At 36.0% G+C, this 24229-nt stretch overlaps 1 protein-coding gene across 1 annotated transcript in view; it reads left to right on the plus strand.

Moving 5' to 3' along the window:
- Nucleotides 1–10215: 10215 nt before the first annotated feature.
- The window catches only part of LOC145680563 (cytochrome P450 3A16-like), a 148715-nt gene continuing 134701 nt past the window's right edge, over nt 10216–24229 (plus strand). Inside the window, exon 1 of the mRNA XM_081751198.1 lies at nt 10216–10406. Within this exon, the coding sequence (XP_081607324.1) occupies nt 10342–10406 (65 nt within the window). The 5' untranslated portion in view covers nt 10216–10341. The remainder of the gene's footprint in view (nt 10407–24229) is intronic.

Here is a 24229-nt window from a genome sequence, read left to right on the forward strand (position 1 = left end):
TCAGGACTATATATTCGATCGCGCTCAATGTGGACTACCAATGTTTGCCCTCCACCCGCATATTGAAATTCCCCCCGAAAATAATTTTCTGAAGTCACCACTGTTTATAAATAGTTTTTCGTTACAAATCAGAGGATAATGGAGTAGAGAGTATACTTCATTTTTTTTTTTTAGCTATGGATTTAAGATTCGCAATTCATATAATGTTCCGTTCTAATTGAATTTGAAACAAAAGAAGTTTTCAATGAGTTACTCAAAGAAATATTTTCAGCCTCCGGGTGAAAATAGGAAGACACTTAAAAAAAGAAACAACTTGCTACAGGGTTTGAACTCACAACCATGTGATTGATAGTGTATCGACCCAAACCACTTGACCGTTTTGCAGGCCTTTTGCCCATATTCTTTTTCCTTTTGTGAAATCAGTTTACTGTTCCATACTCGCTTTTGTTTATTCCGATACGACTATGAGTTCTCAGTAAATATTTGGACGTTACAGCTCTTGCAATGTATAAAAGTGTTTTTAGAATAAATCACAATCGATATTATGTCCTAATAACATACGTAAAACAGGTTGAATTCGTGAAATGATTGAGGTTGGACTGAGCGTAAATGTTTTCATAGTTAGGAGCCTGGATATGCAAACCCGCTTAACGTGGGGATTTAATTTTGTGAAATTTGGTACCACTATAAATTTGGATGGTCCACCTCGTTCCCTTTCATGGGTAAAGAACTACCAAAAATCAAATTTAGGAGGTTATTTACCCACTTTGATAAGGATTTACCACATTATATGGGTATGTACAGAGGTTTATTACCTTTATATGTTTATGTTCCCTTTTAAATTTGGGAATTATCAAATAACAAAATTCTGTAAACGTTTTCTAGGATCCATTGTAAGTGTTGGTGTCCCTCTTATGCCCAAATATTCAAATTTTAAAGGTTATTGACCTATTTTATCTTTTTTGATACGGCCTTATTATTGAATGAGTACAGGATTTATTACTTTTTCGTAAGACACAGGTGTATTTGTGTGCCAATCTTAAATTTTGGGAGGGGTACATTTCTTATTGTTAAACTAATAATTGGTAATTGTTCTTAGAATTGGGTGGTATCTCATTCTTTGGGTAAATCATTATCAAATATGAGCATGGTCACGTGATCTGTTATTGACTTATGATCGGATTAGGAGTCCAGGACATTGGTACATTTAAACTTTGTAGGATAATTTGAGAATTGTGAAAAATGAAATTACGTCATTGGTTTTGATTATTTCCGCCTATGGGCCAAATATAAACGTAAGCAACACGATGTACCATGTGATTGACCTTAATGAGGTAGTGTACAGGGATTCATTTTCTTTTCAAAATTCGTGGAAGTTATCAAATAACACATTTCTAGACAACAGTTGGTTCTGCTAAGATAAACAATTGACCTAATTGAGACCTAACTACAACATGTAATTATATGATTAATTCTAACGAGGGAACCTATTCAAGTGTAACTCTGACTTCGGGATACATCCTCAATCGCAACCCTTGCGAAGATATAAGCGTGAAAAGTTAGAAATAGAGCTCCATACTATCATTACAGATTCCGAGTCAGATTTTTCGGAAACGGTCGGGTAAGGAAATTCAGCGAATACATATCAAATTAGTGTGGGGAGCACAGCACCTTTTGAATGAAAAAAATTGTGTCCCCGGGGCACTCGCAGAGTCCCAGGCGGGGTCCAACTCAAAATTTGCAAATGGACCTGGGGGTCAAGTAGCATATTGTATGAAAGCTATTGTTAAATAAAAGAAGATAGAACAAATCTCAACTCTCTACGATAACCCTGTGCAAACGGGCAACTGGTCAAAATGTCAATACAACCTACATCAGAAAATCTATGGCCACGCTTCTAAATCCGTGAAGTTGCTACAATAACAAAACAGAAAAACACGTTTCAAAGTGCAAGGTATTGAAGTAAAGCAAATTGCTGCAGAGTTTCTCTCTCAAAAGCACCCTCCGATATATTTTTATTTCTGACCCATTATTCCAGTTTTCTCCAACCCCACTCCTCTCCAAGTTGCTTCACAGTTTCAAGGTTACTCGTTTTCGTCTTTACCATCATGCATCTCGTTCAGCAAATCCCCTGATAGAAATTTCACAGTGCAATCTGTGAATTTGGGGTCCCGATGCGCGAAGCATATACCTTCGCTTTTTGACCTTCTCACCCTCCACGACGATTGCGATTGACAATGTATCCTTTCTCTTCTAGGACACGAAATCTAATGGTCATGGTTATTCTATGGTACATAAGTCATTCGAGATCACACTTGGATAAAGTCCGTTGTGCGACTCTGTGAGAGACTCTGCAGCAATTTGCTTTACTTCAATACCTTGCACTTTGAAACGTGTTTTTCTGTTTTGTTATTGTCGCAACTTAACGGATTTACAAGCGTGGCCATAGATTTTCTGATGTAGGTTGTATTGACATTTTGACCAGTTACCCGTTTGCACAGGTTATAGTAGAGCGTTGAGATTTGTTCTATCTTCTTTTATTTAACAATAGCTTTCATACAATATGCTACTTGACCCCCGGTTCCATTTGCAAATTTTGAGTTGGACCCCGCCTGGGACTCTGCGAGTGCCCCGGGGACGCAATTTTTTCATTCAAAAGGTGCTGTGCTCTCCACACTAATTTGATATATATTCGCTGAGTTTCCTTACTCGACCGTTTCCGAAAAATCTGAAACGGAATCTGACTTTGTAATGTATAGTATGGAGCTCAATTTCTAAATTTTCACGCTTATATCTCCGCAACGATTGCGATCGAGGATGTATTCCTTTTCATGTTATCTTTTGGGACAAGGTATCCAAAGGCCATAGTCTCGACTCGAAGTCAGAGTTACACTTGGATAGGTTCCCTCGTAAGACTTAGGTATATCGAGAGAGGTACGTAGGACCATTCTTTAAATTTGGGAATTGTGATAAACAAAATTTTAGTATGAGATGTGAAAATTGAAACAATATTTTGAACTTTAGCCATAGCTCATACTCTAAGATCATTGGTGGTGGTTGATTTTACCTTAAGTTTTCAGAAATCTGATAGCTAACCTTATTGAATCTTATGACTCATAGTCTAAAGACAATACATGCTACAACACTGAAATTTAGTCACAAGGTTATGTAATCTGACACTGGCAAAGTTTTTGTTGATGCAATTCATTCATTGATCACTATCTTTCATGCAATATAATTGGTTGATCACTGTCTTTCGTGCAATCTGATTGGTTGATGATTTTCAAATCTTTGCTGCATTCAATTTTAAGTTTTGTTTAACACTTATTGATTACTGTTTAAAAATCTTGGTTTCAACATTTTCGTTCGTTTTGCACACAGTGATAAATATGATCAAAACCGTCTATTTGTTAATCGAAGAGTTAAAATAGGATAAAGTTTGACGGTTAAACGTGAAACGTGAAATTATTTTAGTTGAAATTTTTTGGTTTGAAAACTTTTTTTGAAAAATTTTTTTCAAATTTTTGTTTGAAAATTTTTTTTCAAAATTTTGATTGATTTTTTTGTTTGAAATTTTTCGTTTGAAATTTTTGTATTTTTTAAAAAAAAATTGTTTGATTTTTGTTTCCAGATTTTTAGTTCAAAAAAATTTTTTGTTTGAAATTTTTGTAATTTTTTTGTTTGAAACTTTTTGTTTGAAATTTTTGTTTGGAAAATTTTGGTTTCAAATTTTTAAGTTTGTGCACTCATTGGTAAAGAACGGTTTCGTAACTATTTAGAACAAAAGCATCTGGAAACATTATTTATCATGATGCAATAGTACACGTCAAAACATGATAATGCAACGTCAGTTTTGCAACATCGTTCAAGTTAGTATTCTTCATAACGTCATCATGGCTACTTGTCTGCAGTTTCTAAACTCACGTGATGTGATGAAATCATTTACCAAGATTACTGATTTACAACAGAATGTACATTATAGAATATTAGCTAGCCAAATGATTCCATCAAAGTTTGGATCAAGAATCGTAGTGATAAGGATATCGTTTTACCAGCAAGATATTTACCCATGGAAGCTTCAAAACAAGAAGAACTGTTACATTTCTTAAACATTGGATCTGTATTTTTATGCTACAAAGGATTCTCGGGTCGAAGTCATCAATTTGAATTTAGTACACAGCCGGACCTGTGAATTTGGTTTCGTCAGCAATTGTGAGGAAATCATGAATTCAAACGTCAGCACATTCCTTTCCAATGACGTCAGCAATAGCTCTATGAAATCAGCAAATTCCGTGTCAGCCCATGAAATCATTCGAGCAAGTTTGTTTCATCAGGAAAGATATGTATTTCTAACGATAAAGAATTCCTCTTCACAAGCTACTATCCAATAAATATATTTAAAACAAAACATGTGATGATTGCTCTCTGTGCTGCAACGTTTGAACCTGTGATTCGATTGGGCAAAGCAGAACAATTTGGTGTACAACTGAACTTTGAAGAATGGCAAATATTATGTTTACAAATCGACCAAATGAATGATTATTTTCATGATGAGCTAAATGTGACCATAGTCAAATCATAAGGTTGTGCTACGTACAGTCCTCGAGAAGAAGATGGTACTGTTACCTAAAAAGAGTACATTGCATGAAGCCCACAACTTGGTGTATCTAACGCAATCGCAATGGGGCAAATTCATCAATGTGTTCCAGTGTGTAAAACATGAAGTGGAAGTGTGCAACAAAACAAGTATATTCCTGAAAAAGTACTATTTTCAGAAATGCATTATGCATATTGTACAGCATGTATCTAGATGTGATGGTTGTCAACATCGTTCGTGGGTGCATACCTGTATTGATAAACAGTTGATTTCTGATCAAATGGACATTGAGTTTCCACCAATTAACATTGCAATAGACCTTAAAAGACTTCAGTTGGAATTAAAATTATATGCTAAAGACAAACTAGTGCAAGAAGTTCAAAATACATTGTGTCGACAATATCTAGATCCTTTATCTGGTATGGATGTATATGATTAATCAGTGCAGTGTAATAAAATGATCCATTTCAACGATTTGTGTTTTTTATTTCAAGTACAACCCCATGTTCTGACGTGTACTATTGCATCATGATAAACAATGTTGCCAGAGGTGTTTGTTCTAAACAGTTACGAAACGGTTCTTTATCAATGAGTGTACAAACTTAAAAATTTGATACCAAAATTTTCCAAACAAAAATAAGTTTACAAACAAAAATTTCAAACAAAAATTTTTGAACAAAAAAATTCGAAAAAAATTTTAAACGAAAAATTTGGAAAAATTTCAAAAAAAAATTTCAAGAAAATTGTTTCAAACAAAATTTTGAAACGAAAAAATTTCCAAACAAAAATTTCAAACAAAATTTGGAAACGAAAAGAATTTAAACAAAAATTTGGAAAAAATTTTGAAACGAAAAAAAAATTCATAAAAATTTCCAAAAATTTTCAAACAATTTTACGTTTCACGGTTAACCGTCAAACTTTATCCGGTTTTTAACTATTCGATTAACAAATAAACGGTTTTGATCATATTTATCAGTGAGTGCAAAATGTTGAACGAAACCAAAATTTTTAAACAGTAATCGATAAATGTTAAACTTAAAACTGAATGCAGCAAAGATTTGAAAATCATCAACCAATCAGATTGCGTGAAAGATAGTGATCAACAAATCAGATTGCACGAAATATAGTGATCATCCAATCAAATTGCATCAACAACTTTGCCAGTGTCAGATTACATCACCTTGTGACTAAATTTCAGTGTTGTAGTATGTATTGCCTTTAGACTATGAGTCATAAGATTCAATAAGGTTAGCTATCAGATTTCTAAAGCTCAAGGGCAAATCAACCACCACCAATGAATTTTGACTATGAGCTGTGAGTAAAGTTCAAAGTATTGTTTAAAATTTCGCGCCTTATATTAAAATTTTGTTTATCACAATTCCCAAATTTAAAGAATGGTCCTACGTATCTCTCTCGATATACCTGTCTTAAAATTAAGCATATTATATGTTCAATAAGGTCAATAATGTCCGTCAATTGTTTACCTTAGCAGAACCAACTGTTTTCTAGAAGTGTGTACTCAAACTTAAGAAGTACCACAACAAAGGAAATGAATCCCTGTACACCACCTCATTAAGGTCAATCACGTGGTACATCGTATTGCTTACGTTTATATTTGGTCCATAGACGGGAATAATCAAAACTAATGACGTAATTTCATTTTGACAATTCTCAAATTATCCTACAAAGTTTCAATGTACCAATGTCATGGACTCCTAATCCCATCATAGGTCAATAACTGACCACGTGATCATACTAATATTTGACAATGATTTACTCAAAGAATGAGATACCACCCAATTCTAAGAACAACTACCAATTATTGATATGACAATAAGAAATGTACCGCTCCTAAAATTTAAGATTGGCACACAAATACACTTGTGTCTTATGAGAAAAGTAATAAATCCTGCACTCATTCAACGATAAAGCCGGTCAATTACCTTCGAAATTTGAATATTTGGCCATAAGAGAGATACCAACATTTTTCAAAGGGTCCTAGAAAACGTTTACCGAATTCTGTTATTTGATAATTCCCAAATTTAAGGAATGGTTCTATGTACCCCAACAAAATTTAAAAGGGAACATAAAATATAAAGGTAATAAACCTCTGTACATACCCATATAACGTGCTAAATCCTTATCAAAGGGAATAAATTGAGTCAATAATCGAACACGTGGTCATACTAATTTCTGGTAATATTTACCCATGAAAGGGAACGAAATTTATAAGAACCTATATTATTATACCAAGTTGGGCAATTTCCTAACTTTAAGGGTGAGCCAATGTACTTATATCCAATTTTAATATGAAAGCATCGATGTTCTCATGTCTTATAAAAGAAAATAAACCCCTGAACACATTCATATGTTCATATAAGGTAATAAAACCGCATCAAAAGGGGTCAATAACCTCCGAAATTTGAATTTTTAACATTTATTATCCGTAAAAGGGAACAAAAATGGACTACCCAAATTTATACTAATACATATTAGGGTCCTATAGTACTATATTAAATGTTTACATTTGGCAATTTCCAAAATTTAAGGTGGGGGGGCCAATGTACTCCTTCAATTTTTTCAACAGATGCACCAATGTATTTATACCTTAAGAAATAGATGGACCCCTATACATGCCCATATAATCATATAAGGTAATAAGACCTCATCAAATGAAATAAAATGGGTCAATAACCCCCGAAATTTGATTTTTGGCAGTCCTTTACCCATGAAAGGGAACGAGGTGGACCATCCAAATTTATAGTGACACATATTGATGTCTTATACTATAATACCAAATGCTTATATTAAACAATTTGCAAAATTTAAGGGGTGGGCCAAGGTACCCCTCCCAAATTTTAAAAGGGTGCACTAATATAACTATGTCTTATGTAAGATAATTGGCCCCTATACATACCCATATAATCATACAAGATAATACGATCTCATCAAAGTGGATAACTTAGGTCAAAACCAAACACGTGGTGGTACTAATTTTTGACAATCTTTTACCCGTGAAAGAGAACGAGGTGGACCATCCGAATTTATCATGATACATATTAAGGTCCTGTACTATAATACCAAATGCTTAAACCGGAGAATTTCCAAAATTTAAGGGGTGGGCCAAGGTACCCGTCTCAAAAATTTAAAGGGGTGCATTAATATGCCCATGTCTTATGATAGAAAATAAACCCGTGTATACGCCCATATAACCATATAAGGTAATAGAACCTCATCAAAGGGGATAAAATGGGCCTAAAACCAAACGTTGTACTAAAATTTGGCAATTTTGTACCCCTAAAAGTGAACGAGGTGGACCATCCAAATTTATAATAATCTATATTATGGTCCTATACTATAATACCAAATGTTTAAATTGTTCAATTTCCAAAATTTAAGGGGTGGGCCAATGTACCCCTCCCAAAAATTAAAGGGGTACATCAATGTTCCTATGTTTTATAATAGGGAAGGGACACCTACACATGACCATATAACCATATAAGGTAATAGGACCTCATCAAAGGGGATAAAATGGACCAAAAACCAAACACGTGGGTACAACGTATTGCTTACGTTTATATTTTGGCAATTTTGTACCCCTAAAAGGGAACGAGGTGGACCACCCAAATTTATAGTGATCTATATTATTGTCCTATACTATTATACAAAATGTTTAAATTGGGCAATTTCCAAACTTGAAGGGGTGGGCCAAGGTACCCCTCCCAAAAATTTAATGGGTGCATCAATATACCCATATCTTATGAAAGGGAATGGACCCCTGTAGGCCTATACGCCCATATAATTATATAGGGTAATAACACCTCATCAAAGGGGTTAAATTAGGTCAAAACCCCCCGAAATTTAACATTTTGGCAATTTTTTATCCATAAAAGGGAACGAGATGGACCCCCAATACTAATAGAGGTACATACCCTGGTCCTAGCTACCATACCAAATTTTTAGATTTGGCAACTTCCAAAATTTAAGGGGGATGGTCCTATGTACCCCTGCCAAAATTTAGGGGGTGGGACAAGGTATTCCTGCCAAAATCTAGAGGGGAAAATGAAATGAAATCTTTTCATTTCATTTGGGAGTTTTACGTCCCACGATTATGCCGGTTAGGCTAAAGGAGACAGTGATTATGATAAATGAATGAAACGGTGGAATGAAAAAAGTGGGAGGAAAGGGAGAACCCCGAGAAAACCGACGCACACAGTATTTGTCCACCACAAAGTTCACTTGGCGGGGGTTGGGATCGAACCCGGGACCCCAAGCACCAGAGGTGAACGCTCTACCACTGAGCCACCACCGCCCCCAAAATCTAGAGGGGGTGGTCCTAAGTACCCCTAGGTCATTTACTCCGGGCCAAGGTCATTGACCTTTGACCTATGACGTCACAAATGTCGGGGTCAAAGTCCAAAGTGAGATAGGGTGACGCCATTACCACTACTATGAAAGAAAAAAAGGAGCTTCTGTAATTCGTATCTATTTCTCTGGAGTTTACAAATTACTTTTTTTTTTTTTTTTTAATTTCTAATATCCTGAACCTAAAGACAGAATTCAAACATCTACATCAAAATATAAAATTTTCTTCCTCTAAAATAGAACGGATGATAAAAAAAAAAAAAAAAAAAAAACCCGCAACTTCAATTTCGGTAAGTAAAAATAGCCTAGCTATATTTGAAATTACATTACTTTATCTTTTTTAGGCTGGACTGGAAGGGAGTTCAAAAGTATAGCTTAGGGCCAGAAATATCAACAGGAGTTTTTCCAAGGGGGCAAAGGATTAACACACAAGCGAAGTCGTGAATATACAAACCTTCATGCATATCATGTAAAACAATTATTATTGAAAATATGAAATTAAATCTAAGTTTTACGTCCCATAGTTATGTTAGCTAAGCCAAAGGACACGGTGATGATGAGAAATGAATGAATTGGTGGAATGAAGAAAGTGGGAGGAAACGAGAGAAACCCGAGAAAACCCACACATATGGTGTTTGTTTCACAACAAAGTTTACTTGGCGCGAGCTGGGATCGAACCAAAGACCCTATGCACTAGAGGTGAACACACTACCACTGAGCCACCGCGGTCCACAATTATTGATGCATATTATGTAACATATCAAATACTGTAGTGGGATAAGTAAGCAAAGATAATGTGTTTTGATATGTATTTCGAAGAACTGAATCCATTTCGAAAATTCATGAGCGGGGGGGGGGGGGGGGAGCAATTTCCTCCCGCTACGGGCGCTCATGCTTAGGGAACCAGAGTGTGTCAATTTGGCCTTGCTTCTTCGTAATTAAAATAGATCTTCAACTGTCTGACTGGATGGACATCGATAGGAAACAAACCAATTCAATCATCGTTTTCTCGAGTACGCAACTTTCGGAAGTTCACTGACAAATACCTGAATAGCATGAACAGCTGATGGGTTGCAACCTACCACGGAACTCAACACGATTGAAAAAAAAATCGCTGTAATGTTAATACGAAAGAAGCACTGGCAATCATGTACTGTACATGCCTTTGTATTGGCACGTGCGTTGCGCAGTACCCTTACGCGCATGTCAAAATCAACCCCGCGAGTGACGCCTACGATACCCAACCCACCAAACCCGAAAGCAGAGTTCTCTTCTGTTTGTTTTGGGTGGTGAAGAGAGGTGAGAGTGTTGTAGGGAAGTTGTGTTACTTTTGACATTTCGAGTGGTGCTGACTAGAAATCGAAGGAAGTACAGTCAACATGGTCCTCGAAACTATCGGTATCGTGGTGGCAGTTGTCATCTTAGTAATTGCGATACTCTATAGGTAAGTATTCTTAACAAAAAGTAGAAATACAGGCAACTGCGCAATTCGTAAAACACACGAGAAAGAAAAGTTTGGTTTTATTGTAAGGATATAACAGGAGAGCTTTGACAGAAATAGCCCATGATCTCTGTATTTTTTTTTTTTTTTTTTTTTTATAATGTTTGTGCATCACGTCAAATTTAAATAAGCATATATCCACTTTGTTCGACTACACCCTATGTTGTTGCATCATGTAATGCAATAGACGTAATGTTGCGTGTTTTGGCGCGAATAAGGTGTAACGTCCGTGGTAAACTGGGCGTTAGTATGCAAATTACTTTTTCTTTTTTAATGCGTCGAGGAAGATTGTTACTTTTCTTATGCTGCTTGTAGGAATTAGGAAAATAAATCATGTATAAATATAATGCGTACATTAGCTAGCCTGTTAAAAAAAAGAAAAAAATAGTTAAAAGACGAACAGAAATAATGGCTTATTATACTGTATATGACGATATTGATGTGTTTTCATCAGGGGCGGATCCAGGGGGGCGATCGCCCCTCAGAAGAGGAAACTTTATTTTATATAAAAATAAAACCCATCTCAGAGTTTGGAGCTCTTAAATGTAGCTCTAAGTAGCAGTATTACAACCCACCGCCCCCCCAGAAGTCCGCCCCTAGTTTTCATCTTAAAATGTAGAGCGTCAGTCATGAACCAATGACTTCGGAATAGTGGGAATCAGTGGCGTAGCACACTTTTGCGGGCCCTCCCGCAAAGTATAGAGAAGGGGCCCTAGTTGTAAAGCCGACAGAAGTACGGTTGAAGTTCTACTTCTTTAAATCTTTATTCAAAGCAAGACTTCGGGCCCCCCCCGCAATGCGGAGGTTGCGGGGGCAGCTGCTATGCCACTGGTGGGAATGTACAGCTCTCTGTATCGTGGATAGCACCAATTCAGTTTAATTTTTATTATTGTAACGTTATGAACTTTATATGGTTTTCTAAGTTTAAATAATAGGATTGACATTTTGAAAATTAGATTCAATGCAGCGTTTTTTTTTTTTTTTTTTTAAATAATAAATGGACATAGGGGAGTAATTCACTCTTCATTGCCTGTTGTACTCTCGTTCGAATCCTATTTTCCCACTGTTAGTTTCGAAATAGCTTTTTGTGTCGCATTTACATATTGACATATAGTGACAGTCTCCTGGTCCCCCAATAGGAGAAACCAACCTTTTTTTTATATCTTGAGGATGCCCCCCCCATCTTTTTGTCGCTGCCGTTTTGGTTTGCAAATAAAACTGAAGATCTGCATTATGCGTCCCTGTCACTGTACGCTGCTGTATAACTGTTGACTGTGAAATATCACCATGTATATACAGTCATGAAATACGTACTGACATGTACTGTAGTATCATATCTTGATGATGGTCTCTTCTAGTGACTATAATCTCTTTACATCTAATATTTAAACACAAAAACAATTTCTTGTGTGCAGTCCACTTGAGTAGGTCCTATTTGGTTTTCTGGGGTAAATAGGGACAGGAGCTTAGGAGTGTTACAGCTCCACTATTGCAGTGGCACTTTGATTGATATTGTGATTTCATTATTGGCTAACGCGCGTGTATAGGCCAGATTGACGTTTTCTCTTTATTTACTCCTTTCATTATAATCTTACAGAAGTAAAATATTTGAAAGTAAAGACTGTAAAAGATAAATCGATTGGCTAATGATTTTCAAGAGAACTCTAGGTACGATTTTACGACGGAAATATATTAGACAAAATTAGCGTAGAATGTACAGTACCTTTCACAGTGGTGCCCCCCCCCTCATGTCCATGACGCACCCCCCCTCAATTGTCTATCCGTAGGTGTTCTTCCATGAAAAAAAAACTTTTCGATTAATTTTTACACCCCCTCAAACATATTTATATAGATTTTTAACCCCCCAAATATTTCAATGACGCAGTTTGTGTCATAGCCCCCCCTTGTGGGCACCCCTGCCTTTCATACTCATTCCTTTGAGTCCCGTAGCTGAACTACCCCGTGACCAGCATTAGCCTTTTTGTGTTTGCATGTATGAACGTTAAGGTGAACTCAAGTTAGCCCCCAAATAATCCTCGCCAAGTGGGCTTTGTGGTAGACAAACACCATATGGTTGGTTTTCGGGATTCCCAAAGTTGCACTAATTTTAAAGAGGCTGTTTTAACTTGAGCCGCGTGAGATCGAAAAAATTTGTCTACTGGGAATCGAACCCGGGCCCACCAGTTGGCAGGTAGATAAGTTGCCGACTACTGTGGCTCTAATTTGAATAATAATAGTAATAATGACAATGTGAATGAACATTGCAGATTATTTAATTTCAAATATTGATAGGTTGAGAAAAATATGCGACACACACATCCTTAGTTACAGGATGTTACGAAAATGTCAGATAACTCCAAAATATGCTGTTACGCGGTTCAGCCAAAAGCAAATAAAGAAAAAGAAGGGTATCTTTTAGTTTCTCCCCAATCTTGCACATATAAGATATCCAGTGTTGTTTACTTCACGAAATATAGCTGAGCGAAGGGGGTTAGAAGCCCCACAGGCTCGTTGTTTTCTACCTTTATCGCAATTTAGACACAAACAAGGTACTCAGTTCCGGAACTATGAAACGAGTTGGGGATATTCTAAATGCTATCCGAAATTGAATCTGTACTGGTTTCTATGGGATTTCGTGTTAAATATTGGTATTCTGAAGACTAGGTCGGCTCGTCTCCGAATTGTCTGCACGATAGCATCTTGGCATCAGTAGGAGGCAATGCAGCTAGCGACAGTTATTAGTCTGACCGTGAACTGTTGGGATTTAGCGTGGCTCTCACCGAGGCGTCTTACGTTTATAACATAATCTAAATAGCCTATTTTTGCAACCTGTAACTCTTAAATGTTTTGAAGTTTGCATATTAGTTATTTCATTTTATGTATTTGTCGTTTCATTAGCTTACAAAACATGAGAAATTCTCATTCGTAGAAACAGGAGAAATTCGTATTCACAGGCTGGGTTTTGTTTTTATATTAAGAATACGATTTGCCATAGTATTATTGTTACTTGACAAATGTAAACAACGGGACAACTTTTTATCTTTTTCTCATTAGGCATGAAATTTTAATGTACAGATTGCTACTTACTGTAGAGTGTAGCATAAGTGTTTATTCCGTGTTGACTGATATCCTTAACGTATTTAGTACATTACATTGGACACAAGAAATCCATTCTCACTACTAAATGTCCAATCTACTGGCTGAATCAACAAGTGTAGTGGAGCAACAAGTTCTGTCCTGGGAGAGGCTTTGCGAGTTGTTATTCCTGTTAGGAGCAGGGAAGCATAAAGGCTTCTCCCCTGCTTTGTAAAATATTCACTATTACATTTGTTCTAAAATTCATGCGTTAGTCTCCTTTCTGCTGCATCCTCATTAATATTTTTCACTGAATTTCATACATGATATTTCTCTAACATGCCAGGCATTGAACATACTCAGGAGAGGAGGATGGGTGAGACAGAAGCGTCATTTAGAGAGTGAAGGAGGGGAATTCCCCTCCCCCTGAGTTCCAGAAAGGCATATGTTTTAATAATATATTCATTAAAAGTAGACATTTTTATATAAGTGGAGAAGGTTACTCCTCCTCTAGCAAAATCTGAAATGCAGTTGCAGGCGTGAAATCTATTATACTGTTGTAGTGCTCATATGGAAGACTGTAGTTCCCCTCCCTTTGTTTTTTGTGTTAATCCTCCCAAGATACCGTGTTTTGTGATAAAATTAGTAGACTTCCTCGCAAATAGGCTTTGTAAAGTTCGTATTATAATTATCGGAGGATGATTTGCATATTTTGCTTCTTTAGTAGCCTACAGAACCCATGTTTCAGTGGGTTACCAATGGGAATCATTATATAGCTTTATACAAACATTTAAGTAATTTTATTATTGGTAATTTGCTTTCTGTTGTGTATCTGCTACCTTTTGCCTTGCTTCCTCCCATTCTTACACCCCAGAGTGACGTAGAAAGAATTGAGTTGAATTATATATAGACAAATCAGAATTGGCCTCTTGTGGATACTTCAAAACGTGAATGTTTCTCGTTGCGTAGAGAAAAGGACTTGAATTTTGCAACTTATACAGCGAATTAATCCCAGATCCAATAAGAGCAATCATTCAAAAAAAAAAAAAAAAAAAAAAAGTTAATTGACACAATTAATGTAAGATAGCAGTAATTAAAATATCTTTTCAAGTTTTACGTTCATGATATTTCACATATATCATGAAAGTAATTTAATATTGTGATTTTAATATTTTTACGGATGTCAGAATTTTGCCTACTCATATTGGTTGTTACTGGAAGTTGATTTTTGGAGTTTAACGTCCCTTTTCGACAGCAAGGCTACGTATGAGACTTGATCTATTGTTTGAAATGAAATGAAATATTTGAGCTTAACGTCCCACGAATATGTCTTTTAGGCTAAGGGAGAGGATGATTAAAACAAGTGAATGATGATGGATGAATTGGTGGAATGAGAAAGTGAGAGGAAGTACTCTGTGAAAACCCACGGACACGTTGTCTACCACAAACTTACTTGGTGGGGAATCGAACCAGGGACCCCACGCATCAGAGGTAGGCACTCAACCACTGAGCCACCGCGCCCCGTACCTATTATTTAAAATAGGAGCTAAAGCACTATTAGTGTTCGTATCTCACGCAAGTACCCACATCGGGATTCAAAGGGAGAACTACGCGCGTTAACAATTCGGCCAACGAATTACTAGCTACTTCGAGTAGATGAGTTTTTACAATTGGTAAGGAATTGAACTCGGATCTCGTCTTCCAAGCAGATTGTTAAATTTCAGAATTATTATTAGTAGTAATAGTAGTTATAATAATAATAATAATAATAATAATAATAATAATAATTATTATTATTATTATTATTATTATTATTATTATTATTATTATTATTATTATTATTATTATTATTATTATTATTTCGACTGGACTGCTGTGGTTCTGTGGTAGAGCGTTCACCTCTGGTGCGTGGAGTCCTTCGTTCTATCCCTGCTCGTGCCAAGTGAGCTTTGTGGTGCACAAGTACAGTGTGCGTGGGTTTTCTCGTGTTTCCTCCATTTCCTCCCATTTTCTTCATCCCACCATTTCATTCATTTCTCATCGCAGTCTCTTTTAAGCTAACCAGCATAACTGTACGATAATTTTGAAGTGCTACGTACGATAGTCTCTGCTGAATAGGTTATCAACGCTGGTAGGGAGGATACTTCTCATACAGTAGCACACTTACGAGGGGAAAAACGCAAAATAGTGATTATGAATTGGTTGGAACTTGATTCACTCATTAAATCATTAATTTCCCCCACGTCTATTTTAGCAGATGAGTTATTAGTTTGTATGAAATAAACTTGGTCGGGGCATTAGGTTTTGTCCGAGATAATTAAGGAGGGTTATCAGTCTAATTTCCTTATGGATGTATGCCTTACTGAATTCTTAGATTGCGGATTCCTTTCAGCTTTCTGTATACGATATAGCCTAATCAATTTTAAGTTTGTTACTCTTGACAATTTACTAGCATTTCTATTAGGATGCACCATCAGTATAAATAACCCAAAACGAGTTAATTGGCACATTTTCCTCTTGGGTGTTTATAGCTTATTGCAGGGGCTAATTATTTTTATTTTGTAAATTGTTCCCTAGTTGAAACGTATCCAGCTGAGTGTGTGCAAGGAAGTCTTTAGTCGGAAGTTCTACGATTATGCTGTGTAGGTAAAAGAAATGACGGGTGTTTAATGAACGTGAAATATTATCTTGCAATCCGTTCTCTTGTATTATGTTCTGAAACATATCCTATTTTACTGTTAATTGACAGGACAGAAGTAAGAGATTTCATTAGAGAGGGAGGGGGGTCCACCTTTTGCCAAGTTAAAATATTTTGAGTATAGTGCTTTACATATTTTGACTATAGTGTAGTATTTTAAGTAAAATGTATTGTGATTAATGATAAATGTCGACTTCATTGTTGGGTAGTACAGTTCAAAATGATGACGCATATTGTCTTAAACCATTTATCTTAATAGCAGTGGCAGCTCCAGAGCTCTACAAGAGGGAAGTCATATCGGCAGTGTCGGTGTAACGGGTTTTGCATCCACACCCCGCTTTTTAGACCTCCAATAATTTTTTCACACTGTAGGCAGTCTTTAACGTAGAATCTCAATCACACAAGCTCCTACCAGGAATCTAACTCTAGTATCCCCTGCAACAATTGTTTGCTGTCCTTATATCCGTAAGGAAGCTCCAAAACATGCGTTAAATTCCATATCTATTCGTAACCGGATTTACTGAACCTCTGTGAACTTTCTTCGCCTTAAGCCTACCTTACAAAACTTAATTGACTATTGCGGGCCGCGGTGGCTCAGTGGTAGAGCGTTCACCGTTCGATCCCAGCCCCCGCCAAGTGAACTTTGTGGTGGACAAACACCGTGTGCGTAGGTTTTCTCGGGGTTCTCCCGTTTCCTCCCAATTTCTTCATTCCACCATTTCACTCATCTCTCATCACAGTCTCCTTTAGCCTAACCGGCGTAACCGTGGAACGTAAAACTCAAAGATTTCATTTCATTTTTAATTGACTATTCTCTGTTTGCCATTTTATAATTGTGTATTTGAATTACAAGTCTAACACTTAATATCTTTCACATTTCAGAGGTAAATCAATTTAAAATCTAGTTCAAGAATGTTCATTCGTTCCCTAAATGCTTGCAATAATAATAATAATAATAATAATAATAATAATAATAATAATAATAATAATAATAATAATAATAATAATATTATTATTATTATTATTATTATTATTATTATTATTATTATTATTATTATTATTATTATTATTATTATTATTATTATTATTATTATTATTATTATTAGTATTATTAGTATTATTAGTATTATTATTATTATTATTATTATTATTATTATTATTAGTATTATTAGTATTATTAGTATTATTAGTATTATTAGTATTATTATTATTATTAGTATTATTATTATTAGTATTATTATTATTAGTATTATTATTATTAGTATTATTATTATTAGTATTAGTATTAGTATTAGTATTATTATTAGTATTAGTATTATTATTAGTATTATTATTAGTATTAGTATTAGTATTAGTAGTATTAGTATTAGTAGTATTAGTATTAGTATTATTATTATTATTATTATTATTATTATTAAGTATAAATCAGGTGTTACTAAATTTCAAAATTGTAAAGCGCATTTCCTCATGATTTCCCTCATTCGAAAAAGAATGCTTCGAAAATGTACTGCAGTCCTCTCGCCCTTGAAGCAGTGTCAACCTTTTTCCATAATAAGCGGAGAAATCAGTCACCCACTTTTCGTGTAGAGCTTGCAAAACCTGAAGTCCCCTTATGTTTACACCATTACTTAGCATCAGCTTAATATATATATATATATATATATATATATATATATATATATATATATATATATATATATATATATATATATATATATATAATATATATATGTGTAACATATTTTTTAAATTTGATACAGTATATATAATTTCACGTCTCAGTTATGCCCTTTAGGTTAAAGGAGACAAATGATTATGAATTTAATTTTTTTGTTCTCCCACCGGGGATCGAACCCGAGACCACGTGTTCCAAAGGCGCACTCACTAGCCACTAGATTAGCGGAAGGGCTAGAAAAAATTGAAACACGCTGGTGCCTGATGTGGACGCTGGTCTATTTATTTATTCTCTTTAAATTACCTTAAAAATTCAGAATTGTATTGTCTGTAGCAACATGGACATATAGTGCTTTTCATTACGATGACATCACCTGTACTTTGGTTTTCAAGATATACTTGGGCAAGATAGGGAGCCGTGTTTTATTACAGGAACCCAAATAGTTTAGCAGAAGTTAGTGGAGAAAGGAGTACAGTTAAACGTTGTGCATACAAGCATGATTCCTGGTTATGTGCATGGCTGCACTGTTCAACGAACAAGCCCTGTTTTTACCAGCGGGCTGAGTCATTTGTTTTTATGCAAATAAATATAATAATCTTTGTTGTTGATTCTTATGTCACGTGCATAATCAGCTGGTTCTTTTCTGTTCCGTTACATTATCACACAAACAAATCCAGCTCTGTCCTGTTACAGTATAATTTCCAACGACCAATTCCACCATTGCATATTAGACAAGAGGTTTGACATGACATTTCATCTTGCATCTTTTAATATATCACTATTACTTTTTTTTCTACTGTTGAGCAAGTTTGTATATGAAATCCTACTAATTGAGGCAGAAATCTTGATACTGTACATAAACGGGGACAGAAGTACTTTGAAAGGAATATATTTATCGTATTTGCTATATTCTTTGATGGGTTCTCATTCATAAAGAAACAGCAAGGTTATATGCCTAAGAGCCTTGGAATATTAATCGTTCGTACCCTAATCTGCTCAAAGTTGGACTATGGATAAATTATTTGCAAATTAGCCAGACTTACCACATTACACCAACTGAACATTACCCATCATCACCTTGCAACACGTTTGGCAACTAGTACCGTATATTCCGTACCAGTCATTCTCAGCTTGTATGTTGAAGTGCGAGAACCATCATTAATTCAGAGCGATCATCGGTTGATGCTCTGTTTTGCTCATCTATGATCAATGCCTCACCATCCTTCATGTTTTGCACTAGAAGCTGGAGATCGCTACCAACGTTGTCAAGCTATTAGATATTTTGGAATTCACGTTGTGAAACTTTTACCTGGCCTTGTCGTCGAAGTTCTCCTTTTGTTAATTTTTTTTACCTACACGCTATGGAATATATTTCGTCCAGCTATTTTTTTTTTTTCATCTGGACGAAATATAAAAGAAGCCAAACGCTAGCCCTCACGAATTTCATCTAGTTTCGCTACTTAGAGCAGTTTCAAGATTTTATTGTATTTTTTACTGAGCCAAAGATTCTGAATCTGCTGGATGTGTTTTATTATTATTATTATTATTATTATTATTATTATTATTATTATTATTATTATTATTATTAAACCAGGCTGTCAACAATAAATTACCTGTATTCAAACCTGTACTTGGTATTTGGACCACCAAATGAAGATCATCCCGACAGGGGGAACAAATTCTAGTTAGTCTTTGCGTTGGACAGAAAAAAAAACTATTTTAAATTTATTTTGATATACATATTTGTCAAATACAGCAAAGAACATTAATTCTTTTAAACAAAGAATAATTTAAAAAATAATTGTAATAAATTTTGCAAAGTTTGTTTATATAAAACTATGATCGATAAGCAGCAAATCGGAAATTACTCATCGAGGCCGCTGGCAAGAGGATGAGAAAAGGTGTGTTTAGAGAGAGAGAGAAATGGTTATTTCCAATTGAAGAACCTTTTCGTTCAAATTTACAAAATAATCTATTGAGAAACCTTCTTTTACTCTTTCTTGGGGTCATTGTTTGATTCGCTTCAATCTTGCTCGGTCCGAAACCTTATTAGTGATCCCCAACCCTTTCTTGTACGTCCGTAGTCAGTCTATCCATCTTGTTTGTTGTCTTCCTTTTCTCTTTTGCCTTTTACTTCCATCTTCCTCACTCTCTTGCCGAAGTAATTATTTCTTATAGCATGACCGTACCCCAATAATCTTCTCTTGTAGTTTCTCCATCTCAGTTACTTGAATGCTACCTCTTCTTTCGTTTCTGACCCTATCCAATCTGGCAATACCATACATACATCTGAGCATTTTCATTTCGTCCATGTCTAGTTTCTTCTATTTCGCCTTCGTGATTCCCCACGGCCCTGCTTTATACAGCATTTTGGATCTCACTACTGTCTTGTAACCACTTCCTTTCACCTCGAATTTCATACTATTATCATAGAGAATACCTGTGATCTTCATTCGTTCCACTTTAATTCTGTACCGTATTTCCTCATTTAAATTCCCATCCTTATTCACAGTGGAACCTAAGTATTTAAATGTGTTTATTTACTTTATATCCTGCCCTTCCATCTGTATAGTTTTCTCCCCATCTTCTCCAAACTATATATATTAAGTTTTCTTGCCACTGATTTTTAATCCTGTCCTCCAAAGCTCTTCTCCAATCTTCTAACTTCTGTCGATTGGGATCACATAATATCGTCTGCAAACAGCATATGGGACATCTATAAGGCCTGTGACAAACATCTTGGCATTTCAGCTAAACGAATAAAACGCAAGCTCTGGCGTGACGTTGCCAAGTGGTAAAGGGGTGTGGTTATGGGTAAGCAGACAAACTATAGCGTGATCAGGTGACAGGGATAAACCTGGATGTGTGCAAATAAACGTGGCAATACCACTGGCCTCTCATTCGCTATCAGCATTTAAAGGGAACTTGGAGCGCCGCCTTCAAATGCCAAGATGTTTGTTACGCCGTTTAGGTTTGGATGGATATATATATATGAACTCAATCTTTGAAGTAATCCTCGTATACAGTTTGTGTAGCCTACGCAGTTTACGTATCTACGGTGCTGTGTAAATACGTAATCATACATATCTTGGGCAAGGCGAATATACTTTTCTGGTACTTTCTACTTCTCATTCATCTGCAGATCTCTTGACACGGTATTAGTCATAAGCTTTCTCCAGGTTCTTAACACTACATGCAGTTCCGTCTTGTAATTTCCCGTCATTTTCTAATTTGTCTAATTGCAAAAATCGCATTTGTCAGTTGGGAAACAGTAGATGCAAGCAGTGCCGTATTTACGTATAAGCTAAACAAGCTATAGCTTAGGGCCCCACGCAATTGGGAGCCCCAAAATTTAAAGAAAAAATTGCATATTTCCAAAATATAAGAAAAACACTAACTAAAGTAAAATTAAATGTAACAATAGTGCTTCCTTTGTGTAGATCCCTATGATGTAAGTAATGGGGCCCTTTCTGCTAGCCTGCTTCCTAAAATATAACTGGTTTCGTCATTTCTGTATATAGGGCCCTACATTCATCTGGGCACATAAAGGACCCCATTATCTTCAGTAGCTTAGGGCCCCACCGAATCGAAATCCAGCTCTGGATGCGAATTTTGCAATTAGACAAATGACCGAAAATATACCTAGGAAAGTAATACCTCATGTGATGTTTATCGACCTGGAGAAAGCTTATGACAAGAGTATCGCGTAATAATAATAATAATAATAATAATAATAATAATAATAATAATAATAATAATAATAATAATAATAATAAACAAGATATATGAGAAAGGTAATCGAAAAAGAGTTCATTTTATTCTTATAATGCCCAAATTCTAGTTGATGCTACATAATCCAGGAAAAAACTAAATTGTCATAAGATTGATTAGCATTTTTTTTAACGTAATACGTCCTTTCTGTAGTGTTTTGGCATGCAAAAACAGAACCTTGCTGGTCTAGTCTAGCGGCTAGTGTGCGTGCCTTTGCACAAGGTCCTGGGTTAGATTCCCAGTGAGAGATCGTAAAAGTACTACAATCCCCACTTTAAGTGATGTACCTCCTGCTATTTAACCATACTGTTGACGAAGGACTTTAAGCACGAATTGCTGAACTTTCGTGTATAGTCGTTTGTTGAAAGCAGATGTACAGTACAAGGTTTATTTTTAACTATAAGTACGAAAACTTGCGAGATAGGTGCTGCTGTCAGATGATAGCAGAAGCCTGGTCTCTTCGATCGTCCACGTAAAACATATTTATCATTCAGTTGGAAGGGAAGCTCTATGGGAACTGACACTCTTAAAAAGAAATAAAGATTGTTGGGTGTGCTCTTTGTATGGCAGTGACTTCTATTTTGCTGATGAAGCACTCTATTTTATATAGTTCCCATTGGTTGCTGAAACATTTTAAGTAGGAACTGCTTTATACGTAGAAGATTGTTTATATACAGTATTAGCAGCGATTCTTGTATTATTTCTAACATTATCAAACATTTGCTTAGTTTCCTATTGGCCATATACTGGTAACCGTAACGTCAATTATAGTATGTTCATGCGGTGGCTCAGTGGTAGAGCGTTCACCTCTGGTGCATGGGATCCTTGGTTCGATCTCAGCTCGCACCAAGTGAACTTCATGGTAGACAAATTCCGAGTGCGTGAGTGTTCTCGAGGTTCTCCCGTTTCCTCCCACTTTCTTCATTCCACCATTTCACTCATTTCTAATAATCATCATCATCTTTAGATTAGCCGAGCATATTCGTGGGACGTAAAAGGTAATCTTAATTTAATTTTATAGTATGTTTCTGGTTCAATAAAAAAAAAAAAAAAGCACTCTGTGGTTGAGGTAAGAAGCTTTACGAAGATAATAGTTCCGGTGTTCGTTGCACTAGGCTGAGATTTGGAAAAAGACCGGGGCACAATTCATGTTAGCCGTATACCATAAGCGGCCCATACACGTAAACACATGCCTGAAGAAACAGCCCGACTTGTATGAAAAATGATAAAACCACAGGCAAGTTGATCGTGTATGGCCTCGTTCATTCATGTTGAAAGTTTTCAAAATCTTCTGAAAACATGTTTGATGTTTTTGCCGTTCTGCATGCATGTTTACCGTGTATGGGCTCGTTCATGCAAGGTGGCTGTTTTATATTTAGGTCCGCCAATCACGACAGCGGAAGAAATCACGTGACTCTCTCCTCCGTCGCATGCCAAGGTCGTGCAGTTGCAGAAAGAAAAAGCACGCGTTTCCTCGTCTTCCACATTTCTCCAACTACTTTCAGTAAGTTGGACAGCACGTTGGTACGTGTGGTCAAAAAATTCTTTCAAGATGCATGATGAAAGAAACCTTTTATACATGTTGGTAATGCAAGTGCGTGCGTCTATGGCGCGCTATAGATAGATGATTTCTTTTTGTAATCCTTTACAATTAATCCATTGTCTTTTGATTATTAGTCTAGACAATTGAATTGGAACCTTGCAAATAGCAGATTCTAGACCCCTTCATGCTACAATAAGTTGTAACTCAACCCTCGATGGTCACGACCAGTTGCGATACAGTCCGTCCACATCATGACTACACTAAAGTAGGACCGCTCACAATGCTAAAATTCCCATTCTTAGATACAGGGCCGGGTCCCGGATTTTCTGAGGGGGGTGCACCAAATAATTGCCAGTACAATTAAATTTGAGGCTTTTAAATGCCTTTGTGCATCTGTGGTGTGAATGAGGAAGTGCCTTGGAAATGCTGAGTGTATTCTCTCGATGAATCCTGTTCCTTCAACCTTCAGAAAATTGACTGAAACTATTGATTTTGCAAAACTCGCTGCTAGATTCTCACATTAGGTAGTGTATATTTACAACGAAGGGGGTGCAAAGGTGCACGTGCACCTTTGCACCCCGCTAAATCCGGCCCTGCTTAGATAACTTTCTATTTCAGGATGCTGAATTCAGTGAATCTATTTTTAAACATGTCGTCTCTGGGGGTCATGAGAAAAAAGACCTCAAAAGTTAAGGTATAAATAAATAATCCCAACTTCGGAATTACTTTTTTTTTTTTTCGTGACTCCGTGGATTAGAGATGTGTAAAGATGGTCCCATTGAACGCATCATCCTCAAATTAGTATGAAAAGCGTAATTAGAAATTGATGCAAGCGTTGGGCACTTTTACCATTGGCATGATCGGCTGTTCTCTAGTGTATTCATGATAATTACTTGAAATCCCTTGCAGTCGAATACTGAGTATACTTTGTTCACTTATCCCTAGTTCCGGATTCGATTCTCGGTGGACAACAGTTTTCGGTATATGTGACCCAGCAACGAGAG

This window comes from Thermobia domestica, chromosome 3 (genome assembly GCF_964235325.1).
Source record: "Thermobia domestica chromosome 3, izTheDome1.hap1.1, whole genome shotgun sequence".
Classification (NCBI taxonomy): Eukaryota; Metazoa; Arthropoda; class Insecta; order Zygentoma; family Lepismatidae; genus Thermobia; species Thermobia domestica.